Here is a 24,398-nt window from a genome sequence, read left to right as displayed (position 1 = left end):
CGCTCCTGTGAAGCACCTTGGGACGTTTTACTTCTTTAATGGAGCTATATAAATACAAGTTGTTGTTGTTGTAAGAAATGTAACATTTTGACTTGCTTTCCATGACTTTAACAAATGAACATAGGTTCTAACTAAGCTCCATGAACATCCAGAATTCTGCCTGAATTCTGAATTCTTGGGCCTTAACCAACCATATTGCGACAAACCAGCATTACTTGTCTTAGTCATCACACTTAAATATAAAACCCTTGGAATTCAACATAAGGGCAACAAATGGCACATTTTAGAAATCGTGTCACTTTTAGGGTAACGTGTATGCTTTTGTTTAGATTGAATCACTGTGGTGTGAAATATAAAGGCCGATCGCATGCTTGTCGGAAGAAGCGATAATTACAGGGAGGGTGCCATGGGAAATCTCGACAGCGAACCCTGGGCTTTTCCATCATATCTGGGTGAAAAATCACAAGCTGTGCACCCTGAATTTCCATCATATCTGCTCATGAATGATGAGGACTGCTCGTCAATGTGACCTCCTGGACTGGTATCAATCACCTGAGGGGAGGCGGAGAGGAATTTTCCAGATTTATTTTTTCCTTTATTGGCCCTGTTTTCTTTTGCCTCTCCCAGGAGATTACATTGCTGCTGCGGGGTACAAAGGGGGGAAAATTGGCTCGCGTCCCCTTTGGGGCGATAACTTTGCGCCCCGAAAAAGTTAGCGCCCCCGCGCCCGAAATTCAATGGTAGCGTCCCAAGCAGGAGGCGGTGTGCGACTGGAAGCGCTCCCCCTCCCTCTTGGGGCGCTCCCATGGAATATTGTGGCGCTACGTGCAGCAGCGCCACGCACATCGGCACGTAGCGCCACGGTACTGCAGGCCTCCCGAATTTTTCCCCCATAATGTCTAGTCCTGATGCTCCAGGCATCATGAGTGTGGGGCAGCTAGTCCGTGATGGACCAGCTGCTCTAGTTTTTGCCCATCAATTTTCATTGTTCATATTGTCGATATTATTAACAATTTGGAGGAGGGGACCAAGTGCAACATATCCAAGTTTGCCGATGATACAAAGATGGGAGGGAAAGCAGTGAGTGAGGAGGACATAAAAAACTTGCAAAAGGACATAGACAGGCTAAGTGAGTGGGCAGAAATTTGGTAAATGGACTATAATGTTGGAAAGTGTGAGGTTATGCACTTTGGCAGAAAAAATCAAAGAGCAAGTTATTATCTAAATGGAGAGAAACTGCAAAGTGCTACAGTACAAAGGGATCTGGGGGTCCTGGTGCATGAAACACAGAAGGTTAGTATGCAGGTACAGCAGGTGATCAGGAAGGCCAATGGAATCTTGGCTTTTATTGCAAGGGGGATGGAGTATAAAAGCAGGGAAGTCTTGCTTCAGTTATACAGGGTACTGGTGAGGCCACACCAGGAATACTGCGTACAGTTTTGGTTTTCATATTTAAGAAAAGATATACTTGCTCTCGAGGCAGTTCAGAGAAGGTTCACTCGGTTGATTCCGGAGATGAGGGGGTTGACTTATGAGGAAAGGTTGAGTAGGTTGGGCCTCTACTCATTGGAATTCAGAAGAATGAGAGGCGATCTTATCGAAACATATAAGATTGTGAGGGGGCTTGATCGGGTGGATGCGGGGAGGATGTTTCCACTGATGGGTGAGACTAGAACTAGGGGACATAATCTTAGAATAAGGGGCTGCCCTTTCAAAACTGAGATGAGGAGAAACTTCTTCACTCAGAGGGTAGCAAATCTATGGAATTTGCTACCTCAGAGAGCTGTGGAAGCTGCGACATTAAATAAATTTAAAACGGAGATAGACAGTTTCCTAGCTGATAAGGGAATTAGGGGTTACGGGGAGTGGGCAGGGAAGTGGACGTGAGTCTAGGTTCGGATCAGCCATGATCCTATTGAATGGCGGAGCAGGCCCGAGGGGCCGTATGGCCTACTCCTGCTCCTACTTCTTATGTTGTCATGTGGTATGTTGTGTTTCTTACTGTGTGATGGAATGAAGGTAGTAAATTGCACTTGCTAGCAAGCAGGAAGGTTGTCCAGTTTTGGACCTCTACATTCAGTCAGTTAGTATGCTCTGATGATGTAGGTTACAAAGTGGTTCTGTTCACTTACACCACAGTTGGGGGGGAAAATTCAGTTGGTTTGCACCTCTCGTTAGCGCCTTAAGAGGGCGCTAATGGAGCGCAAAGCAACTAGCGCCCGTGCGCGGCGATGTTTGCGCCATGCAAAAAATTAACGAGACATTTTGCGGCAGCGCTAAACACTACCACCACAATCTCCTGCGTTGGCAGATCGTGACATCAGTCGAGTGTGCAACGTTCCGGTAGCGCCCTGGACCGGATATTGAGTGGCGCCCCCTGCCTTACCGCCTGCCGCTAGCAATGACAGGTTGAGGGGAGCATTTGCAGTCAGGAAGGGACTGGGGGAGTGCTATTTAAAGGCAACCGCTTCCTGCCTTTTTTTGTTGGTGGCATTTTTGTACCACACATTCTGAGAGAGAGAGAGAGAGACTTCTGGAGAGATTCAACGCTGTGTGAAGGAGTTTTGGGTACTGAGCAGCACTTTGCAGGCTCATTTTGATTTGCCCTTCCTTGTATCGATTTAGAAGAGTCTATGGGGGCTGCACTCTGAACTCTTTCCCATGGTCTCTCCATTGTTCTTTCCAGCAGATTTGATGTACAGGTCTCTCCAGGCTGAGATTCAAGGCTGCAATGAGCAGGGTGTGGATGGAGAGCAAGATCGACCCTCCCCTTTAAGAACTGGCCGGTGCCATTGTGTCTGTGTTCCATTGCTGACTGACATCACATGAGCTTCGCCAGCGCTCTGAGGTAGCGCCTCGCTCCTCGGCCTTTGTGCCTTAAGAGAGGTGTGTAGCGCCTGGTTTAGCGCTCCAATCACCTCCAGGGGCGGTAAAAGCCAAGTTTGCAGTCGGAGGCGATAATTAGCATCAGGCACTAATCTTTGCGCCCGGCCGATAATTGCGCCCCAAATGGGGCGATGCCGAATTTTTCCCCCTTGGTGCTTCAGTTGGAAGTAGGTGCTCCAGAGAAGTCTGGCCGCCGATCTGGAGGTCTCTCAGCAGGGAAGAGTTGCTACCGTTTGAGGCAATAACTTTGTGTAAAAGAATGCAGTCACTTTGTAAACGATGGCGTCCGATCGGATGATCTGGGTGGGATTGGGGATCCAGAACAACTATCGGCGTGAGTTCAAAAGCAAAATACTGCGGATGCTGGAAATCTGAAATAAAACCAAAAAATCCTGGAAACACTCAGCAGGTCAGGCAGCATCTGTGGAGAGAGAAAAAACAAGAGCTAACGTTTCAGGCCGATGATCTTTCATCAGAAGTGAGGAGTTATCACCATGAGTTATCTGCTATATTTTTAAGAGATACAAGTGGACTTTCCATCGATAAAATTTTCCCTCCCCTCCCCTGGCTTTACTTTTTCTTTAAGGAGAGAACAAAGAGAAAAATGAAAATTCCTGCAAAGGAATGAATTATTAGTGTTTGGGTAATTTCCATAACTCAAACACATCCACTCCAGTAAAAATGTATTTGATTAATCGTTGTGCAGTTTACTTCCAAATAGCTGCATCTATTTTGTTGGCCCACAGTCTGTGCATACTTGGCTCATACGATAAATTGACCACAAAAATAAATAAAATCACAAAATCTTGGGGAGGAAGGGAATAGCTGCACATCCACGTGTAGTATGAATTGATCCCTGTTATATTTTTGACGTGCTTTGTTCAATCCTTCCTGGCCAATATTTATCCCTCACTCAACATCACTAAAAAAAAAGATGATGGGCTGGATTTTCATTCAGGAGTCGGGTAGGAGGCGGGACTACAACTTTCGGGGTTGTAGTCCCGCCTCCATCGAGATGTGGCCAATCCACGCGATTTTAACTTAATTGACCTTGTTGAGCCCGCCCAGCGGGCTCAGCAGGCCAATTAAGGGCCACCCGGCAACAGGTGACGTCACAGACTGAAATTTCATCTGTCAAGAGCTTTTGACAGATGAAATATCAGCGTTTCACAGCTGTTTGAAGCTGTCAAATACTGACAGTCTTACTTCTAATCTGAGTCCTTCTCCACAGACTCAGTTAGAAATCTCACCGGCACAGAAAGCTGAAGGCTGTTACTTTTGACAGTTCGCAGCCATTCTGCTTTCTGTGCCGGTGAGATGAGGGACTCCTGAGACCTAAAGGAAGGAAGGCTGAAAAGGTAAGAAAAGGTAATTTAAACTTCTTTAAACAGTTTAGACACACCAAACACACTTACCTTTGCACTCATGTACACATCACTCACCTGAACACCGACATCTCGAGCCCTCCAACCCAACGGCCCGCCTCACAAACTTGGCATGGTTTGGAGTCGTCGGGAATCCCACACTTCAGCATTAAAAATAGGGATTAGGCTAAAAGCTGCCTGTTAACTACCTGTTAGCAGGCAGTTAATTGGCACTAATCTCTTCCCGCCTCAGGTAGGCGGGTCCCAGCACAGGTCGGGTATCCGCCTCCTTTGAAACTGGCATGGAGGCGGGTTGGGTGCGGGATGGGGTCGGGACCCCTGATTTCGGGATTTTAACCCCCCACACGCCTCCAATCCCGCCTCCATGGCCCAATGAAAATCCTGCCCTATCTGTCCATTACCACATTGCTGTTTGTGGGAGCTTGCTGTGCACAAATTTGCTGCCGCGTTTCCTACATTACAACAGTGACTACACTTCAAAGGTACTTCTTTGGCTGTAAAGTGCTTTGGGACACCCGGTAGTCGTGAAAGGCGCTATAGAAATGCAAGTCTTCCTTTTTACCACTGACACAGATTATCTGGTTGTTATCCCATTGCTGTTGGTAGAAGCTTGTTGTGCACAAATTGGCTGCCGCGTTCCCTACATTGCAACACTTCAAAAGTCCTTCAGTGCCTGTAAAGCGCTTTGGGACGTCTTGAAGTTGTGAAAGGCGCTCTACAGATGCAAGTCTTTCTTTCTTTCTTTTTACTTGGCTTGATGATTGGATTTGTGAGGTACTTTAGATGCTGCGACAAGATGTTGCTGCTGTATTCAAAGAATCATTTCAATTAACATTGAAGCACTTTTTCTACACAACAGGATGAAGAGGAGGAAATCAAGCTGGAAATTAACATGCTGAAGAAGTATTCTCATCACAGGAATATTGCAACGTATTATGGTGCTTTCATAAGAACAAATCCTTCGAGCCAAGAGGACCAGCTCTGGGTAAGTGCTTCTGTGTGTGTCATCCTATTTGACAGCGCCAAGACTTTTACATGTTCTACAAATTGCAGGAATACAACTTAGGGGCAAACCTTATAATGTAACCCAGTCAATCACCTTTTATCAGGTTTTGAATACATTATCATAGGTTAATTAGAATCATGCCATAAAATAAAAGTTAATAGAGTTAGCCCAGCCTTTGCTTAACCTGTCTGAGAAGAATTGGTAGTCCCACGAGCCAACATATTTTCTACCCATTATGCTAAAATAGTGCACATATTTTATCGACTTTGATTTGCTGGAGAGTCTAAATTCAATTTTCTGGTGGGCAGAACATAATAATTAGGAGCAGGAGTAGATCATTCGGCCCCTCGAGCCTGCTCCGCCATTCAATATGATCATGGCTGATCTTTGACCTCAACTCCACTTTCCCGCCTGATCCCCATATCCCTTGATTCCCCTCGAGGCCAAGAACTGTCGGTTTATCACCGTGGCTGTTTAGCGGGAGAGCTTTGTGGAAACAGATGGTGGATTTACAGAACTAAGTTCGTGAAACATCCCTAGAAACCTCTTGTTGAAATGCAAGTAATGGGCCGGATTTTCCGAGCGGAGGCTTCCTGCGGGCAGATGCCTCCGATCGGAAAAAATCTAGGCACTTACCTGCTGGCTCCGTGGGTCCCGAGACTTCCGATCCTGGGCCTCTGCTCTACGAAATGCGCAGAGGCCCAGGTATCCCAGAGGCGCAGGCGGCTCGCAAGCGCCCCTGGGATCACGTGGGCCATGGGGAACCAATCAAAGAAGGGAATCCCCCTGTACACTCTACGCAAGGATCTGTCAAAAGCATGAATGGGGATCATTTAAAAAACAGTTAAACATTCAATCCATTTTTTTAAATCACGCGTTTAAAATGAGTTAAAATTACATTAAATTAAATATTTTACACAAATATTTAATTTAAAAAAAAATTCATGTTTTTTACGGGACTAAAAATAAACTTACCTTTTTTTAAAGTATTTTTAAATTATAAATGAGTGAAAAAAAATAATTTTTCAATTTTTTTAAACTCTTATGCTGGTAAAAGCAGGCCTTACGCAGGCTTTTACCAGGCGTAAGATTTTTAAAGGTTTTCAGCAGGCAGAGGTTGTGCAGAAAGAGGAACTCTCTGCCCGCAGAGGCCCTTTCTCCCGGGACAGGCGGAGGATCTGTCAAGAGAATTCTCGACAGATCAGAAGTGCCGGGTATAGCGCATGCGCTTCGCATGCCTGAAACCGGCCCTTGCGAGGTCCTCTACGGGCGCGTACACACCTCGTATACACCCATGGGGGTCGGAAAGTCCGGCCCATTGTGAGCTTAAGATCAGAAGTCTTGCCAGTATGAACGCTATGCTGATAGACACTGACAAAATAAAACTCACTACGCACTTGGTTTGAGTATAAAGCAAGGCTTTAATCAACTTGTTTCAAAACATGGAGGCCTAGTTGTACTTCACTAGTTCCTGTCTTACAAAATGTCCCTGGGCAAGCTGGGCCCACGCCTGAGTATTTATACTCCATGGATGGCGCCACCAGCTGGCCATCCAGTGTTATTTCATGAGTAGTTTCTTTACGATGATAAGATTTATAACAGACACCAAGGGGTCGATTTTCCTAGAGCCGTCAGGCAGGGTTTCAGGCGCGTGGGGGGGGGGAAATCCCGAAATTGGGGGTCCCGACACCATCCCGCCCAAAACTCGCCTCCACGTAAGTTTCAGGGGAGGCAGGTACCTGCCCCGCACTGGGACCCGCCGACCCGAGGCGGGAAGGGATTAGTGCCAATTAACTGCCTGTTAACAGGTAGTTAACAGGCAGTTTTTAGCCGAATCCCTATTTTGAGGGGTGTCGTGTGGGATTCCTGACAGCTCCAAACCACGCCAGGTTAGAGCAGGCGGGCCGTCGGGTTGAAGGACTTGGAGGGGTCGCGATGTCGGTGTTCAGGTGAGTGATGGGTGCATGAGTGCAAAGGTAAGTGTGTTTGGTGTGTCTAAAGTGTGTAAAGAAGTTTAAATTAACTGTACTTACCTTAACAGCCTTTCTTCCTCTCGGCGTCGGGAGTCCATCACTCAGCCAGCACTGAAAGCAAAATGGCTGCGAGCTGTCAAAAGTGACAGCCTTCAGCTTTCAGTGCCGGTGAGAGTTCTAACTGAGTCTGTGTAGAAGGACTCTTGACAGATGAAATTTCAGTCTGTGACATCACCTGTTGCCGGGTGGCCCTTAATTGGCCTGCTGAGCCTGCTGGGCGGGCTTAACAAGGTCAATCAAGGGAAAATCGCAGGGATTGGCCGAACGTCGATGTAGGCGGGACTAAAACCCGAAAGTTGTAGTCCCGCCTCCTTCCCAACAGCTTTATGAAAATTGACCCCCAAGTAAGGTTGCTTGATGTCCCAGTCCCTAGGGTGGCCTTCCATTGCATAACGCATTGCATCCAAAAAGTCATTGGCTTCTTAAAATTGTTGTCTTGCTGGTCTGAGCTTCATCTTGTGAGCTTAGAACACATTCCAACAGATACATGTCTCCACAGCAACCAGCCATTTATGGGATCTTGTACCTTTCTATGCACAAATGCAGTGTTAAGAATTTAATCAATCCAGCAAGGGGATATCTTCATGAGAATGTGTATGTCAGTGCAGTAACAAAACTGTACGGGAATTGTGATGTGAGACATCTCTACAGCTGTTCAGTTGCTAGGGGAAATTAGGACATCAGGAGCCGCAGAATCTTGGAAATGTTCGAGGAGAATGTCACGACTGATATTATGAACTGGAATTAAAGCTAGTACCAGTAATGGTACTTTTCTTTAGGGAGGGAAATCTGCCGTCCTTACCCGGTCTGGCCTATATGTAACTCCAGACCCACAGCAATGTGGTTGACTCATAACTGCCCCTCTGAAATGGCCTAGCAAGACACTCAGTTTTCAAGAAGGCGGCTCACCACCACCTGCTCAAGGACAATTAGGGATGAGCAATAAATGCTGGCCTTCCTGTGAATGAATAATTAAAAAAATTATAAACAGTTTAAATGCCTGAACGCATTTTTAGCACAAGGAACTCAATAAAACATTTCCTTGCACTTTCATTTAGTTACTTTATTACCACTTTCATTTATGTTAAATTCTTTGTGCAAATGTGGTATTTACTATTGTATCATAATATTTAAAAACTTTGGCTAAAGGTTGAGTGATACCAGAACCTGATTAGTAATAGTAGCTTTACTGGTAATATTCTGACTTTTCGCAAAGAAATATGGAGGGAAAAATTGGATTGCTTTGCGCCTCCCGTTAGAACCCCAAGGGGGCGCTAATGGGCACAAAGCAACGAGCGCCTGGGCGCGGCGCTGCTAACGCCTCACGCGAAATTCAGTGAGAGGCTAGCGGTGGTGGTAGCCGGTAGCGGCCCGTGATGATGTCATCGCCGTGCGCAGCTCCCCGCTCGTGCCCCCGGCCGCAAACTTCACTCGCTCCCCCTAACCTACCGCCGGACGCTATGTCCGACAGGATCAGGGTGCTGCGTTTGCGGCCACGGCGGTGCAAATTAAAGGGCAGGTGCCGGACGGCCATTTTTCTTTGGGCCGCCTGCCAGCACCTGCCTCCTCTGGCCTCCTCCTGCGGGGTGCCGGCCGCGATCGGTCAACCCGGTGCTCCTCTTGAGTGCCGGGCTCTTTTGCCGGCACCCTGCTCCCCGGTGGTCGGACAGGGCCCTGGTGTGCGCTGCACTAGGCCCCTCCCCTTTAATCAGTGGAGAGAGGGCTATAATACCACGGCGTTACGTGCCGATGGTGTGGCGCTGTTGCACGTACCACCGCAATATTGAATGGTAGCACCCCAAGAGGGAGGGGGAGCGCTTCCAGTAGCGCCCTGCCTCCTGCTTGGGGCGCTACCATTCAATTTCCGGCACGGGAGCGCTAACTTTTTCGGGGCGCTGAATGTAGCGCCCCGGCGAAGTTAGCGCCCCAAGGGGGGGGGGGAAGCAATCCAATTTTCCCCCATTTTCAATCTTCACTTTCTCTTGCAGTCTACGGGCCATTAAACCCCCAAGCTTCGCCTCACTGAATCACTGCTTTAGCTCAGTTTTGCAGACTCACCCTTCTTGCCTTCCTGAACTGTGGCCATTCAGCCTCTTCATCGAGGTTTCGAAAGAAAAAATAAATAAACCGCTTTCAGAATTTAGTTCTAGTTCAATAACTTAAATCTTGACGTGTGCGTATCATCAGAAACAATGAAAGGAAATTGCTGTAAGGTAACTTAAAATTACACTTTATTTTTGTTCAATCAGCCAGCACTAAGAGAAATATTTACACCAGGCAGCTTGATCGTACATTTCTTCCTCAGAATTATATCCAGTGAGTTTCTGGACACCCTGCATTACACAAGAGGCTCAATTGTACCCATCTCTGATTTATTAGTGGACTCGTGCCTGATTTCAAATGTGACCGAATTGGGGATTCAAGCTCCCGGTCGCCTGTCACTTTAATTCTCCGCTCCATTCCCACTCAGACCTCACCGTCCTCGGCCTGTTGCATTGTTCCACGGAAGCTCAGCGTAAGCTCAAGGAACAGCACCTCATCTTTCGATTAGGCACTCTACAGCCCTCTGGACTCAACATAGAGTTCAACAATTTCAGATCATAACCTCGGCCCCTATCAGATATATATATTTTCTTCTTTTATTTATCCACAATTTTTGTTTGGCCCCCTTTTTTTTCTTTTTTTTTCTTCTTCCCTCCCACATGACAGCTGTCCTTCATTCTGCCAGCGCAATTCACACCATCTAGAGCCATCCTTTATTCCTTAACCTGTCCTATTACCACCTCCTCTCGCCTTGAATATCTCTTAATGTCTCTCAATGTCTCTTAATCTCTCCTGCTTTCTACCCTATCACTGACCTTCCCTTTTGTTCTTTCATCCCCTCCCCCTTTTCCCAGCCCCCAATCCTGCTTTCCATTTCCTGCTTTTTTCCAGTTCTGACGAAAGGTCATCGACCTGAAACATTGACTCTGTTTCTCTCTCCACGGATGCTGCCTGACCTGCTGAGTATTTCCAGCATTTTCTGTTGTTATTTTTGATAGATTTACAACATTGTTTGTTCCTAAAAAGAGACGAGGAATTTCCTGGACACAACTCTTAAATCTGCATCATTGCCCTTAATATCTAGTGTACCCTTTCCTGTTTGTTTAGAAACAGCCAATACAAACGGTTTCATTCAAAGCACAAATGACTTTGTTTTCAGTGGCAATCATAGCTACGCAGGGAGTTTTCGGTTTTAATTAATCGAAAGATCAGGATTGCTCAACAAGAACCGCTTTGCAACAGTGTGCACTGCTGCAAGTATCTTGCCTGCCGCCGCACAAACTTTCTTGGCAATCTCTTTGGCAGCTCCAAAAGCCTAGGTTCTCAGATCAGGCGGTTCCTACTTTTTCAGGAACTGAGCTTGTCCCTCAGTCTGTCAGACTGATACCTGGGATGGCAGGAATGACGTATGAGGAGAGATTGGGTCGATTAGGCTTATACTCGCTGGAGTTTAGAAGAATGAGAGGGGACCTCATTGAAACTTATAAAATTCTAACAGGACTGGACAGACTAGATGCAGGAAGGATGTTCCTGATGGCGGGGGAGTCCAGAACCAGGGGTCACAGTCTAAGGATAAGGGGTAGGCCATTTAGGACTGAGATGAGGAGGAATTTCTTCACCCAGAGAGTGGTGAACCTGTGGAATTCTCTACCACAGAAGGCAGTTGAGGCCAATTCATTAAATATATTCAAGAAGGAGTTGGGTATATTTCTTGAGACTAAAGGGATCAAGGAATATGGGGAGAAAGCAGGGACAGGGTACTGAATTTGGATGATCAGTCATGATCTCATTGAATGGCGGAGCAGGCTCGAGGGGCTGAATGGACTACTCCTGCTCCTATCTTCTATGTTTCTATGTATGTCCCAAAAAATTACAAGAAAACAAAGCCACCTTACAGATTTTCCTGACTTTCAGGTGGATGTTACATTGCTGTGGCAGGACATACCACATAAGGAGTTATGAAACCTTGACTAGTTGGATTGCTTTTTTGCAAATGCCTCATCTATTAGCTAACCACACTGGTTATGCTCATGGAGTAGTCCATGACCGAGAGTGTTCTGTTCCTTGGACACAAAGACTGTATGAGATGATTCTTCAAAATCCTTGAACTGGAGTCTTTGAACCTATTAAATCAGTGCACATCTTTCCTGGTTTTGAATCTCTCAAGTATCTACCCCACAGAAACAGCCCTAATCAAAGTCACAAATGACATCCTCATTGACTGACTATGGCTCATTATCTCCCCTCATTCTCCTTGAATTCTCCTTTTGAAGCCTTTGACATCTTCATCTGGGTTATGGAGGCCAGGATTTCAGTAGAATAATTACTCAATATGAATGAGTAGCTAAAGAATATCTAAGGCAGTGACCTAATACTAAATCATGAAGGCACCTATATCGTCCTTTGTGGAAATTCAACTGTCAGAAAAAAGGACAAACCTGGACAATGACCGCCCCATCAGTCTTCTCTCAATCATCAACAAAGTGATGGAGGGAATCATCAACAGTGCTCACCAATAACCTGCTCATTGATGCTAAGTTTAGGCTCCAGACCTCATTGCAGGCCTAGCCCAAACATGGACATGAGCTGAATTCTAGAGTGACTGCCCTGGACAACAAGGCAGCATTCTACAGGAAACTTTGTGCTATCCGGAGGTGAGCTATCCGGCAATCTGGAGCCACCGGCAAAAATCAGCAGCCGTTTTTTATTCTTTTTGTTTGTTTTTTTTGCTTTGTTTGAACAGTCAAGCTGTGCAAGGTCTGTAGCTATAGCAACAGTTTCAGCTACAGAGCTTGCAGGCCACACCCGAGTGTTTAGAAGCTGTTGCTAAGCAACAGTGTTTGTTGTCAAATACAGAGATAAGAATCTCCGTATCTCTCAACATTAACTCTGGAGAGTACGGCAGTTTTGAGGCAACGGCAGCAGCTCGGTCCCGTGGGTGTCGGATAGCACAAAGTTTCCTGTACTGAGTTTTAAAGTAACATTGCTAAATATCTAGATATAGTGGCCCAGAAATTTGGGTCAGAGGTTTCCCGCGGGTGCAAGCCTCCGACCTGCACTTACCTAGCACACCGGCCGTTGTGCTGTGAGCCCCCGTGGAATTGCGATCCTGGGCCTCCTCCAACTGCCGGCGCGCAGTGCTTGCGTATCCCAGGGGCGCAGTTAGTTCAAAGCGTCCCCTGGGATCACGTGGGCCATGGAGAGACAATGGTAGCAGGGAATACAATTCAGCCCCAAAACATAACTAAAACTTCAAATACATTTTAAAAAAACATATTTTTAAAATAACTATAGATTACATAAAATAACAATTTTAAACAATAATTTAAATTTTTGAAAAATTAATTACAGTTTCTAACGGGGTTAAAAATAAACTTACCTTTCTTTCAAGTATTTAAAAATAATAAACCTGTGGAAAAAATGTTTTAATTTTACTTAATTCACCACTTACCTTGTTAAAAGCAGGCCTTGCGACTGCTTTTAAAAAGTGTAGCTGCTGGAGACTTACCCTCCCGGAGAAACCTGCAAAAAAAATGGAAGTTCCAGGCGCACGCGCTGCCTCTCCGGCGCACGCGTTCGACCTGTGAACCCCTTCCTCTAAGGGAACGGAAGTTCCGGTTTCCCGCGCATGCGCAGTGCGTGCACGAAACCGGCACTTTCGTTGGGCCTACGCGTGAGTACCCAGCGCGTACTCACCCGTGGGGACCCGAATTTCTGGCCCTCTAGAGAAAATAATTAAAAGCATCCAATATGTATTTTAGAAAGGAAGATCCTGCTTGACAAACCTGATAGAATTCTTTGGGAGGTGGCACATATGGTGGATGGGGGAAGTGCAGTAGATGTGATGTACATCGACTTTTAGAAAGCCTTTGACAGGAGACGATTGACGATGATTAAGGGGTATGGCATTGGGGGAAGGTAGCAAATTCATAGAATCATCGAATGTTTACAGCACAGAAGGAGGCTATTCGGCCCGTCGAGCCCGTGCCGGCTCTCTGCAAGAGCACTTCAGCTAGTCCACCTCCCCCGCCCTTTCCTCGTAGCCCCGCAAATTTCTTTCCTTCAGGTAATTATCCAATTCCCTTTTGAAAGCTGTGATTGAGTCTGCCTCCGCCACCCTTTCAGGCAGCGCATTCCAGATCGTAACCACTCACTGCATAAACAAGTTTTTTCTTATGTCACCTTTGGTTCTTCTGCCAATTCTGTGTCCTCTGCTTCTCGACCCTTCCGACAATGGGAACAGTTTCTCTCTATCTACTCTGTCCAGACCCCTCATGATTATGAACGCCTCTATCAAATCTCCTCTCAAACTTCTCTGCTCCAAGGAGAACAACCCCAGCTTCTCCAGTCTATCTACGTAACTGAAGTCCCTCATCCCTGGAACCATTCTCGTAAATCTTTTCTGCACCTTCTCTAAAGCCTTCACATCCTTCCTAAAGTGCGGTGCCCAGAATTGGACAAAATACTCCAGTTGAGACTGAACCAGTGCTTTATACAGGTTCATCATAACTTCCTTGCTTTTGTACTCTATGCATCTATTTATGAAGCCCTTGATCCCGTAAGCTTTTTTAACCGCTTTCTCAACCTGCCCTACCCCCTTCAACGATTTGTGCACATGTACCCCCAGGTCTCTCTGTTCATGCACCCCCTTTAGAATTGTATCCTTTAGTTTATATTGCCCCTCCTCATTCTTCCCACCAAAATGTATCACTTCGCACTTTTCTGTGTTAAATGTCAACTGCCACGTGTCCGCCCATTCCACCAGACTGTCTATGTCCTCTTGAAGTCTATCACTATCACTGTTGGATTAAAAATTGGTTGGAGGAAAGGGTGTGGGATTAGGACTGCTGCTTATGTTGAGGATAAACAGCAACATGGACTGATTGGGCCGAACAGCCTGTTTTAATGCCATTTCTATGTAATGTTATAGCTCTCTTTTAATATTATGAAGGGCTTCAATAGGCTAGACGTGGAGAAGATGTTTCCACTTGTGAGGGAATCCAAAACTAAGGGGGAAAAATTCATTTGCTTTGCGCCTCCCATTAGCGCCGCCAGCACCTCCTGTGAAATTGAGCGGGAGGTTAACAGTGGTGGTAACTGTTAGCGCCCCGCGGCGCTGTGCCGCCAGCGATGACGTCATCGCCGTGCGCAGCGTCCCACTCGCGCCCCGGCCGCGATCTTTGATGGCACCCCCCCACGACTTACCGCCGGGGATCAGGGGGGCCTAGCTGCGGCCGGGGCAGCACTAATTAAAGGGGAGATGGCGGGCGGCCATTTTTGTTGCTGGCCGCCTGCCAGCACCTGCCCCCATTGCCGTCCCCGACCCCCATGAAGCCCCCTCACGGGGTGCCGGCTGCTCTCCATGAGCCCAGCGCTCCTGATCCCTGGTGGCCCAGCTGGGCACCGGGATGCGCGGCGCCAGGCCCCTCCCCTTTAAGAAGGGGAGGAAGGCCTGCAGTACCACAGTGCGACGTGCCACATCGCGTGGCGCTGCAGCACGTCGTGACGCGATATTCCCTCGTGCCCCAGTAGCGCCCCACTTCCCTCTTGGGGCACTACCTTTCAATTTCGGCCACGGGGGCGGCGAAGTTAGCACCCCAAAGGGGGCGCAACTCAATTAGTCCCCTTAAGTGTCATAAACACAAGATAGTCACTAATAAATCCAATAGGGAATTCAGGAGAAACTTCTTTCCCCAGAGAGTGGTGAGAATGTGTAGTTGAGGCGAAGAGCATAGATGCATATAAGGAGAAGCTCGATAATCACATGAGGGAGAAAGGAATAGAAGGATATGCTGATAGGGTGAGATGCAGTAGGGAGGGAGGAGGCTCGTGTGGAGCATAAACACCGGCATAGAACAGATGGCCTGAATGGCCTGTATCAGTGCTGTAGATTCTACGTATTTCTATGTAATATATGTAATTCTCCCTGGCTGACATTCTGCTGTAATATTCTTCTCACTTCTTCTCACTTTGCTCTTGACTTTTGATTGTAGCTAGTAATGGAGTTCTGTGGAGCAGGCTCTGTTACTGATTTGGTGAAGAAAACCAAAGGCAACTGTTTGAAAGAAGACTGGATAGCATACATCTGTCGAGAGGTTCTTCGGGTGAGTTTGAACTGCAATCAGAAAGCTCATTTTATCCAGCTGCCACTTCAATGACGCCTCAAATAGACCTTTAATGAACACACCTGTGGTTTTTGGTCTGTGCTTTAGAAGGTGAAGTTTCTTGCAGTGGGGTGCGAAGGTCTGAAGTTTAAGCAGTGCCAGCAGATCATTATCTTAAAATTAGATCTGAAATACTTTATTTTTTTATCATTTATGTTTTTCTGCCAGGAGTGGTAATGCAGGCGTTAACCCTCCCAGCGCACGTGCACCACTGCTTCCCCACAGGCACTGGTGACCTCCGGGTTTTGAGTCGCTGGTTAGTTGAGGGGCCGGTTAGTTGAGTTGCCAGTTAGTTGAGGGGCCTGGTTAGTTGAGGGGCCGGTTAGTTGAGGGGCCGGTTAGTTGATTCGCCGGTTAGTTGAGGGGCCGGTTAGTTGAGGAGCCTGGTTAGTAGAGGGGCCCGGTTAGTAAAGGGGCCCGGTTAGTTGAGGACCCGGGTTAGTTGAGGACCCGGGTTAGTTGAGGACCCGGGTTAGTTGAGGGCCCGGGTTAGTTGAGGACCCGGTTAGTTGAGGGGCTGATTAGTTGAGGACCCGGGTTAGTTGAGGACTCGGGTTAGTTGAGGACCCGGGTTAGTTGAGGGCCCGGTTAGTTGAGGGCCCGGTTAGTTGAGGACCCGGGTTAGTTGAGGGCCCGGTTAGTTGAGGGGCCGATTAGTTGACCTGGTTAGTTGAGGGCCCGGTTAGTTGAGGACCCGGGTTAGTTGAGGACACGGGTTAGTTGAGGGCCCGGGTTAGTTGAGGGCCCGGTTAGTTGAGGGGCCGATTAGTTGACCCGGTTAGTTGAGGGCCCGGTTAGTTGAGGACCCAGTTAGTTGAGGACCCGGGTTAGTTGAGGGGCCCGGTTAGTTGAGGACCCGGGTTAGTTGAGGATCCGGGTTAGTTGAGGACCCAGGTTAGTTGAGGACCGGGTTAGTTGAGGACCCGGGTTAGTTGAGGACCCGGGTTAGTTGAGGACCTGGGTTAGTTGAGGGGCCTGGTTAGTTGAGGACCCGGGTTAGTTGAGGGGCCGGTTAGTTGAGGGGCCTGGTTAGTTGAGGACCCGGATTAGTTGAGGACCCAGGTTAGTTGAGGACCCGGGTTAGCTGAGGGGCCTGGTTTGTTGAGGGTCCGGGTTAGTTGAGGGGCCCGGTTAGTTGAGGGCCCGGTTAGTTGAGGACCTGGGTTAGTTGAGGACCCGGTTAGTTCAGGACCCGGGTTAGTTGAGGACCCAGGTTAGTTGAGGACCCGGGTTAGTTGAGGGCCCGGTTAGTTGAGGGCCCGGTTAGTTGAGGACCCGGGTTAGTTGAGGACCCGAGTTAGTTGAGGGGCCTGGTTAGTTGAGGGCCCGGTTAGTTGAGGACCCGGGTTAGTTGAGGGCCCGGTTAGTTGAGGGGCCTGGTTAGTTGAGGGCCCGGTTAGTTGAGGGCCTGGTTAGTTGAGGACCCGGGTTAGTTGAGGGCCCGGTTAGTTGAGGGCCCGGTTAGTTGAGGACCCGGGTTAGTTGAGGGCCCGGTTAGTTGAGGGGCCGATTAGTTGACCCGGTTAGTTGAGGGCCCGGTAAGTTGAGGACCCGGGTTAGTTGAGGACACGGGTTAGTTGAGGGGCCCGGTTAGTTGAGGACCCAGTTAGTTGAGGACCCGGGTTAGTTGAGGACCCGGTTAGTTGAGGACCCGGGTTAGTTGAGGACCCAGGTTAGTTGAGGACCCGGGTTAGTTGAGGGCCCGGTTAGTTGAGGGCCCGGTTAGTTGAGGACCCGGGTTAGTTGAGGACCCGAGTTAGTTGAGGGGCCTGGTTAGTTGAGGGCCCGGTTAGTTGAGGACCCGGGTTAGTTGAGGGCCCAGTTAGTTGAGGGGCCTGGTTAGTTGAGGGCCCGGTTAGTTGAGGGCCCGGTTAGTTGAGGACCCGGGTTAGTTGAGGACCCGGGTTAGTTGAGGACCCGAGTTAGTTGAGGGGCCCGGTTAGTTGAGGACCCGGGTTAGTTGAGGGCCCGGTTAGTTGAGGGCCCGGTTAGTTGAGGACCCGGGTTAGTTGAGGACCCGGGTTAGTTGAGGACCGGTTTAGTTGAGGACCGGGTTAGTTGAGGACCTGGTTAGTTGAGGACCCGGGTTAGTTGAGGGGCCGGGTTAGTAGAGGGGCCCGGTTAGTTGAGGACCCGGGTTAGTTGAGGACCGGGTTAGTTGAGGGCCTGGTTAGTTGAGGGGCTCAGGTTGTCAAGGGTCATAGGTTTTTATAGTAGCTGGGTTATTCAGGGTTTGGGCTTTTTGTAAAATTATCTCAGTTAAAAAAAAGATTTCCTGAGAACCTATCTGTTTAGTTTGCAGATGCTTTGGTTGTGAAACTGGAATTGGGCGGGGAGGTGAAACAGGCGGAGTCGCATTTACCGCCAGTTATATAACATGCCCGAGATTCAGTTCTATTAACGTCCATGGGCTGAATATGGGGCAGGCACATAACTGGCAACTGAAGCGATACTGCCTGTATTGTGTGCCCGCCCGCGTCTAGTTTCACCCCCTTTATGTTTAAAGGGACCCTTTCAAATGGTGCAGCAAGGTATATCTGCCTTAGTGCTTAACTTGTTATCTTATTAATAACGTAGATTTTGCATAACCAGACGCATTAAGTTACAACCAATCCTAAGGAGCTTAATTTGATCAGCTTCCGCTCTTTATCAGCTCATGACAACCTGCTGTTAGAGAAGTTAATTATTTTTGAAACTATTCCAGAACGCAGTGTTGCCACTTCAAATCAGAGCTTTTAACAATATTTGCTTGCTATGAGTGATGAGATAAGGGGAATGTTTTGTTAAACCCAAAGACTGTTCTCATTAAAAGGCTCCTTCTTTCACAGAGCTTTGTTTACTTGTGTTCTGCCTCGGCTGCCCGTGTCCTCACTTGCACCGAGTCCCATTCGCCCATCTCCCCTGTGCTCACTGACCTACACCGGCTCCCGGTTGAGCGACGCCTCGATATTTAAAATTCTCATCCTTGTTTTTAAATCCATCCATGGCCTCGCCCCCTCCCTACCTCTGTAATCTCCTCCAGCCCTACCAGCCCCCCCAAGATATCTGCGCTCCTCTAATTCTGCCCTCTTGAGCATCCCTGATTATAATCGCTCAACCATTGGTGGCCGTGCCTTCTGTTGCCTAGGCCCTAAGCTCTGGAATTCCCTGCCTAAACCTCTCCGCCTCGCTACCTCTCTTTCCTCCTTTAAGACGCTCCTTAAAACCTACCTTTTTGACCAAGCTTTTGGTCATCTGTCCTAATTTCTCCTTATGTGGCTCGGTGTCAAATTTTGTTTTATAACATGCCTGTGAAGCACCTTGGGACATTTTACTATGTTAAAGGTGCTATATAAATACAGGTTGTTGTTGTTGCCCATGATATTAAGTGGCTCATTTGCATAGTTTCTAACGCAATGAATTTTCTAGCTCACCCAGTCACGGGCTTTTTTGATATATAACTGTCAGCTTGGCTTAATTGGCAACACTCTTGCCTCCGAGTCAGAAGGTGATGGATTCAAGTCCAGGACTTGAGGTGTCACTTCAATGCGGTACTGAGGAAGTGTTGCATTGTTGGAGGTACCATCCTGTGAATGATGCTTCGAATTGAGGCCCTGTTTGCTCATTCGGGTGGACGTGAAAGATCTCAGAAGAGCAGAAAGTGCTCTTGGTGTCCAGGCCAACCTTCTTCCTTCAACCAGCACTGCAAAAAGCAAATTAACCGGTTATATATTTCATCTCCTGTTTGTGGGACCTTACTGTGTGCAGATTGGCTGCTGCATTTACCCACATTTCAAAAGTAATACATTGGTTGTGAAGCATGTTAGCACGCCCTGAGGACATGTGAGTTCTTTGTATATTGACCGTTCAAACAGCCATCAGGATTGGTGAATCAATTTGTAAATATTGCCCAGACGAATGTCCATGTTCTACTGTGTAACTTACAGTGTGCCATTTTGTTGAATTGCACTTTCAGGGACTGTCCCATCTTCACTCCCACCATGTTATCCATCGTGATATCAAAGGACAGAATGTGTTATTGACCGAGAATGCTGAAGTAAAGCTCGGTAAGCATTTCTCCGAAATATTAGAAGCTTTATTGGTTTTCGAGTAATGAGGAAATAATCACAAGAATCAGGATCCCAATATGTCTTTCAGTAATAGATCTGATAAACTTCCAGTTGAATTGGTCCCTCAGTTAATTTTTACAATGTTACTGTGCGACTGACTGCCCAGAAATACAGGAAACTCTTTTATATCCAGCACCGACGGGACCGACGTGGTGCCGGTTTATCAAAAAGTCCGGATTACAGAGAGGTATAGTAAAAGGTACGAGAGCCCCGTACACAGCAACAGATCCAGGCGTCCCTGTTGCATGGCAACAGGTGCAGGAACCCCGGCCACAAGACCCGGGCATCCCTGCTGCTTAGCAACAGGTGCAGGAACCCCGGCCACAAGACCCGGGCATCCCTGCTGCTTAGCAACAGGTGCAGGAACCCCGGCCACAAGATCCAGGCATCCCTGTTGCTTAGCAACAGGTGCAGGAACCCCGGTTACACAGCCACAGATCCAGGAACGGCCACTAATATGAAGTAAAACTTACCTGAACCTACTCCTGAATTTTGCCGGTTAACAGAGATTTCCGGTTATTTTTGGTGCCAGTAAATCGAGAGTTTCCTGTAATTGGTATCCTTACAGACCAAAGGTCCTTCCACTTAACCTACATTTTGCAAAAATAAGTTGTGCATTATTCTAAGTAAATGCACACAAAACACCAATCTGAATGGCTTCTGAGATGATGTGGTAGCTCATCTGGATAAGTGTATCTGCTGGTGTGATGTTGAGCCACGGAGACAAGGAAGATCCCAGGTTCTATTCCTGGTTTGCACTGAATTAGCTCTCAGACAGCGCAGCAGTGGAAAAACTGTAAAATCATAGAATCATAGAACAGCACAGCACAGAAGGAGGCCATTCGGCCCATCGAGTCTGCGCCGGCTCTTCCAATGAGCAATCTAGTTAGTCCCACTCCCCCGCTCTTTGCCCACATTCCTGTAATTTTTTTCTCCTTCAAGCCATGACCTTATTGAATGGCGGAGCATCCTCGAGGGGCCGTGTGGCCAACTCCTGCTCCTAACTCTTACATCTGCCCTTGCTACAGTATTTCCTGCCTGCACCCTATTAAGTTATCTGCTGTACAAAAAAAACTCACCATCAGCCTGCTTACACGTTACTGCTTTAAAACAGCAGTACAAACGTTCCATGTTTTTAAATTCTCTTGACTGGATCTGTCCTAAAAACAGTAATTAAAGAAAGCAGCGGAAAGGCTTGGTGTTGGAGGCTTCAAGTCTGCCCAGCCTCCTATCGTGCATGTTGATGCTGTGGTGTGACGAGACGTTTAAAAATGACACTGAGTGATTGTTGAACGGTCCCTTCGCAGTTGATTTTGGAGTCAGTGCTCAATTGGACAGAACTATGGAGAAGCGGAATACTTTCATCGGGACACCCTACTGGATGGCACCCGAGGTCATAGCGTGTGACGAGAATGCAGATTCCACGTACGATTACAGAGTAAGCAATGCGCAACATACTGACACCTTGTTTAGTACGGCTCGGAAAAACATCTTAGACTAAAATGCAATTGTGCAGTGAAAGGGGATGAATTGGTTATTATTAGACTCTTAGCATCAGCGAATTGTAATGATTGGGAATGCACTACTGAAAAGGGTGGTGGAAACAGATTCATTAACCACTTTCAAAAGGGAATTGGATATATATATACTTGAAAAGGAAAAAAGAAATTGCTGGGCTATGGGAAAAGAGCAAGGGGACTAATTGGATCACTCTTTCAAAGAGCCGGCACAGACATGATGGGCCAAATGGCCTCCTTCTGTGCGGTACTGTTCTATGATTCTAATAATTGGTTCTCATCCCAAATGCTCTTATGTGCCATAATTCTTCTCAATTGTTTAGATATTTCTCTGATTCAGAAGGTTGTGGGTTCAAGTCCCACTCCAGGGACTTGAGCACATAAAGCTAGGCTGACACTCCAGCGCAATGCTGAGCGAGTGTTGCACTGTCGGAGGTGCCGTCTTTCGGATGAGACGTTAAACCTGTCTGCTCTCTCAGGTGGACATAAAAGATCCCAAGGCACTATTTCGAAGAAGAGCAGGGGAGCTATTCCCGGTGACCTGGCCAATATTTATTCCTCAACCAACATAACAAAAACAGATTATCTGGCCATTATCACATTGCTGTTTGTGGGAGCTTGCTATGCGCAAATTTTCTGCCGCATTTCCCACATTGCAACAGTGACTCCACTTCAAAAAGTACTTCATTGGCTGTAAAGCTTTGAGACATCCGGTGGTCGTGAAAGGTGCTATATAAATGCAAGTCCTTCTTTCTTTTATGTGCAATAGAGGTACAGACTCGGGCACAGTAGTGTCACGGTTATGGTACTGGATTAGCCAGATGTTGTGAGATCAAATCCTAGTATGGCAAGTTGTTTAATTGAATTTGTGGGCTAGTACCAGTGAAAGCCGGATTGGTTCACTAATGTCCTTCCGGGAATGAAACCTGCCCACTCCTACCTGATCTGGCCAACATGCGACTCCAGTCCCGCACTACATGGTTGACTTATAATGCCCTCTGAAGTAGTCTACCAAGCCGGTTATAACACAATTTGCTTCAAGTCTTCATCTCCCCACTAGCATCTTCTCCGGGGAATATGCACAGCCTCGCCAGTATCACCGACATCTCAAGAACAAATATTAAAAAAAGAGAATTTATTGGATGCTCTTCTAGACTTGATCCTGTACTTCCAAAGATGCAGTGGTAATTTTAAGATGTGGCAGGGCAATTCAGTGTGTTGGAGTTTGCCCAGTAAATCACAAGGCATTGGCTGGACCACTTAAGTGAACAAAGTGTACAGTTTAGAGCAGAATCGACGGTCACACTAGGCCAACACTTTTGGTGTAGCCCTGTGGAGGTTCCAGAATGTATCTTCAAAAATTCAGCATTATGAAACAGCTTGATTTTAGACATTTTATCTGTTCTGCTTCTGATGACATCTGTTACTGGAGGTATTATATAACATATCCTGGTGTGGTATAGAGATTGTATGATGTCGTTCAGATAAAAAAGATTAATAGCCTTGAAATTACTAGTGTTGATGTAAGTGTCACAGCCTTAACACGTTTGTATGGCATTACTCTGTTTTCCATTTTAGCGCAGGATCTAATCCATTGCTCTGACTCTGGCTGTGCTGTGCCCACCACCCTATAGCCAGCAATCAGTGGTGAGGGAACGCTGCACTGTCGGAGGTGCCGTCTTTTGGATGAGACGTTAAACCGAGGCCCCGTCTGCTCTCTCAGGTGGGCGGAAAAGATCCCATGGCACTATTTCAAAGAAGAGCAGGGAAGTTATCCCCGGTGTCCTGGCCAATATTTATCCTCAATCAACATCACTCAAAACAGATTATCTGGGTCATTACCACATTGCTGTTTGTGGGAGCTTGCTGTGCGCAAATTGGCAGCCACGTTTCCTACATTACAACAGTGACTACACTTCTTAAAGTGCTTGATTGGCTGTAAAGCGCTTTGGGACGTCCGGTGGTCATGAGAGGCACTATATAAATGCAAGTCTTTCTTTCTTTTTTAACCCATTTGTTGAAGTCGCCCCTCTGAAGATTCAGAGCCAGACACTGGCTCGGATTAGAGAAATGATAAATGATTGTCGGGGCTTTTTATTTTTAGGTTAGGAAATGTTGGTGAGATTGTAACAATTAATAGTGTTTCATTTTCTTATCTATATATTCATACCTCGCAAAGAGCATTGCTGAGAAACCTGGCACTAGGACATCTGTGTGCTCATTTCCCCTTTATTTGCCAGCAGCAGCTTTCTGCAGAGCATTAGTCCCGAATCAAATGAAACTGTGAAAGGAGCCTCCATTGGTGGCAAGGGAGTATCACATCCTGTTGATACCACATCCTCTGTTAGTGTTTTTTTTCTAGTTCGCATTGATCTAAACAGGGTAACAACTTTAAAATAAAAAAGGTTGATGCGCTTAAACCAGTCTTGGCCAGGATGCGGTATCAGCGGCAGAGAAAAAGAATTAAAGCAATTTAACTCAGAAACATTTTCGACTCAGAATGTAAAAGGCCCCCTTTAAATTAAAACCATCAAGATAAAGATCAAATGATGTTAAAGTGCTAAAGGGTACAAAAGGAAGAATACGGACAAGTACAAGTTGTTCCACACAAATCTAACCACAATTCATCTAAGGAGCTTTCTTCTTCTACTTATGGTGTGGAGATGCCGGAGTTGGACTGGGGTGGACAAATGTAAGAAGTCACACAACACCAGGTTATAGTCCAACAGTTTTATTTGAAATCACAAGCTTTCGGAGCGCTGCTCCTTCGTCAGGTGAAGTGGAGAGATGCATAAAGACACAGCTTATATAGTCAGAGAATAATGCCAGATGATTACAGGTAATCTTTCTAACTGCCATTTGTCGCACCTCGGCAGAGAGATAATCACAGCGATCAAAGGTGTGAATGGTGTCTAAACAGGTTAGTCAGGAAAACATTACATCAACTTACAATGAGGTGGGGTCACAAGAGGTCAAATGTTGCAGATGCTGGAGTCTGTATGAAAAACAAAAAACAGACAAAAAACATTTTTTTTTGCTGGAAATCACAGCAGGTCCGGCCACATCTGTGTAGAGAGAACAAGCCAACGACGACTTGAGTCTGGATGAACCTACATCAGGTGGGGTTACATGTAGCATGACATGAACCCAAGATCGCGGTGAGGCCATCCTCATGAGTGCAGAACTTGGCTATCAGTTTCTGCTCGACGATTTTGCGTTGTCGTGTGTCTCGAAGGCCGCCTTGGAGAATGCTTA

The 24,398-nt window shown here is 47.0% G+C and overlaps 1 protein-coding gene across 1 annotated transcript in view; it reads left to right on the top strand.

The window, feature by feature from the left end:
• Positions 1-24,398, top strand: part of LOC147125344 (mitogen-activated protein kinase kinase kinase kinase 4) — a 407,092-nt gene that overhangs the window by 146,652 nt on the left and 236,042 nt on the right. Inside the window, exons 4-7 of the mRNA XM_086001780.1 lie at positions 5,131-5,256; positions 15,347-15,457; positions 19,473-19,563; positions 20,934-21,064. Of these exons, the coding sequence (XP_085857906.1) occupies positions 5,131-5,256; positions 15,347-15,457; positions 19,473-19,563; positions 20,934-21,064 (459 nt within the window). The remainder of the gene's footprint in view (positions 1-5,130; positions 5,257-15,346; positions 15,458-19,472; positions 19,564-20,933; positions 21,065-24,398) is intronic.

Source organism: Somniosus microcephalus, chromosome 1 (assembly GCF_052327205.1).
Source record: "Somniosus microcephalus isolate GS21.2 chromosome 1, FLI_Smic_1.0, whole genome shotgun sequence".
NCBI lineage: Eukaryota > Metazoa > Chordata > Chondrichthyes > Squaliformes > Somniosidae > Somniosus > Somniosus microcephalus.
The sequence above is the reverse complement of the archived record's forward strand: the minus strand, read 5'-3'. Positions and strand labels throughout refer to the sequence as shown.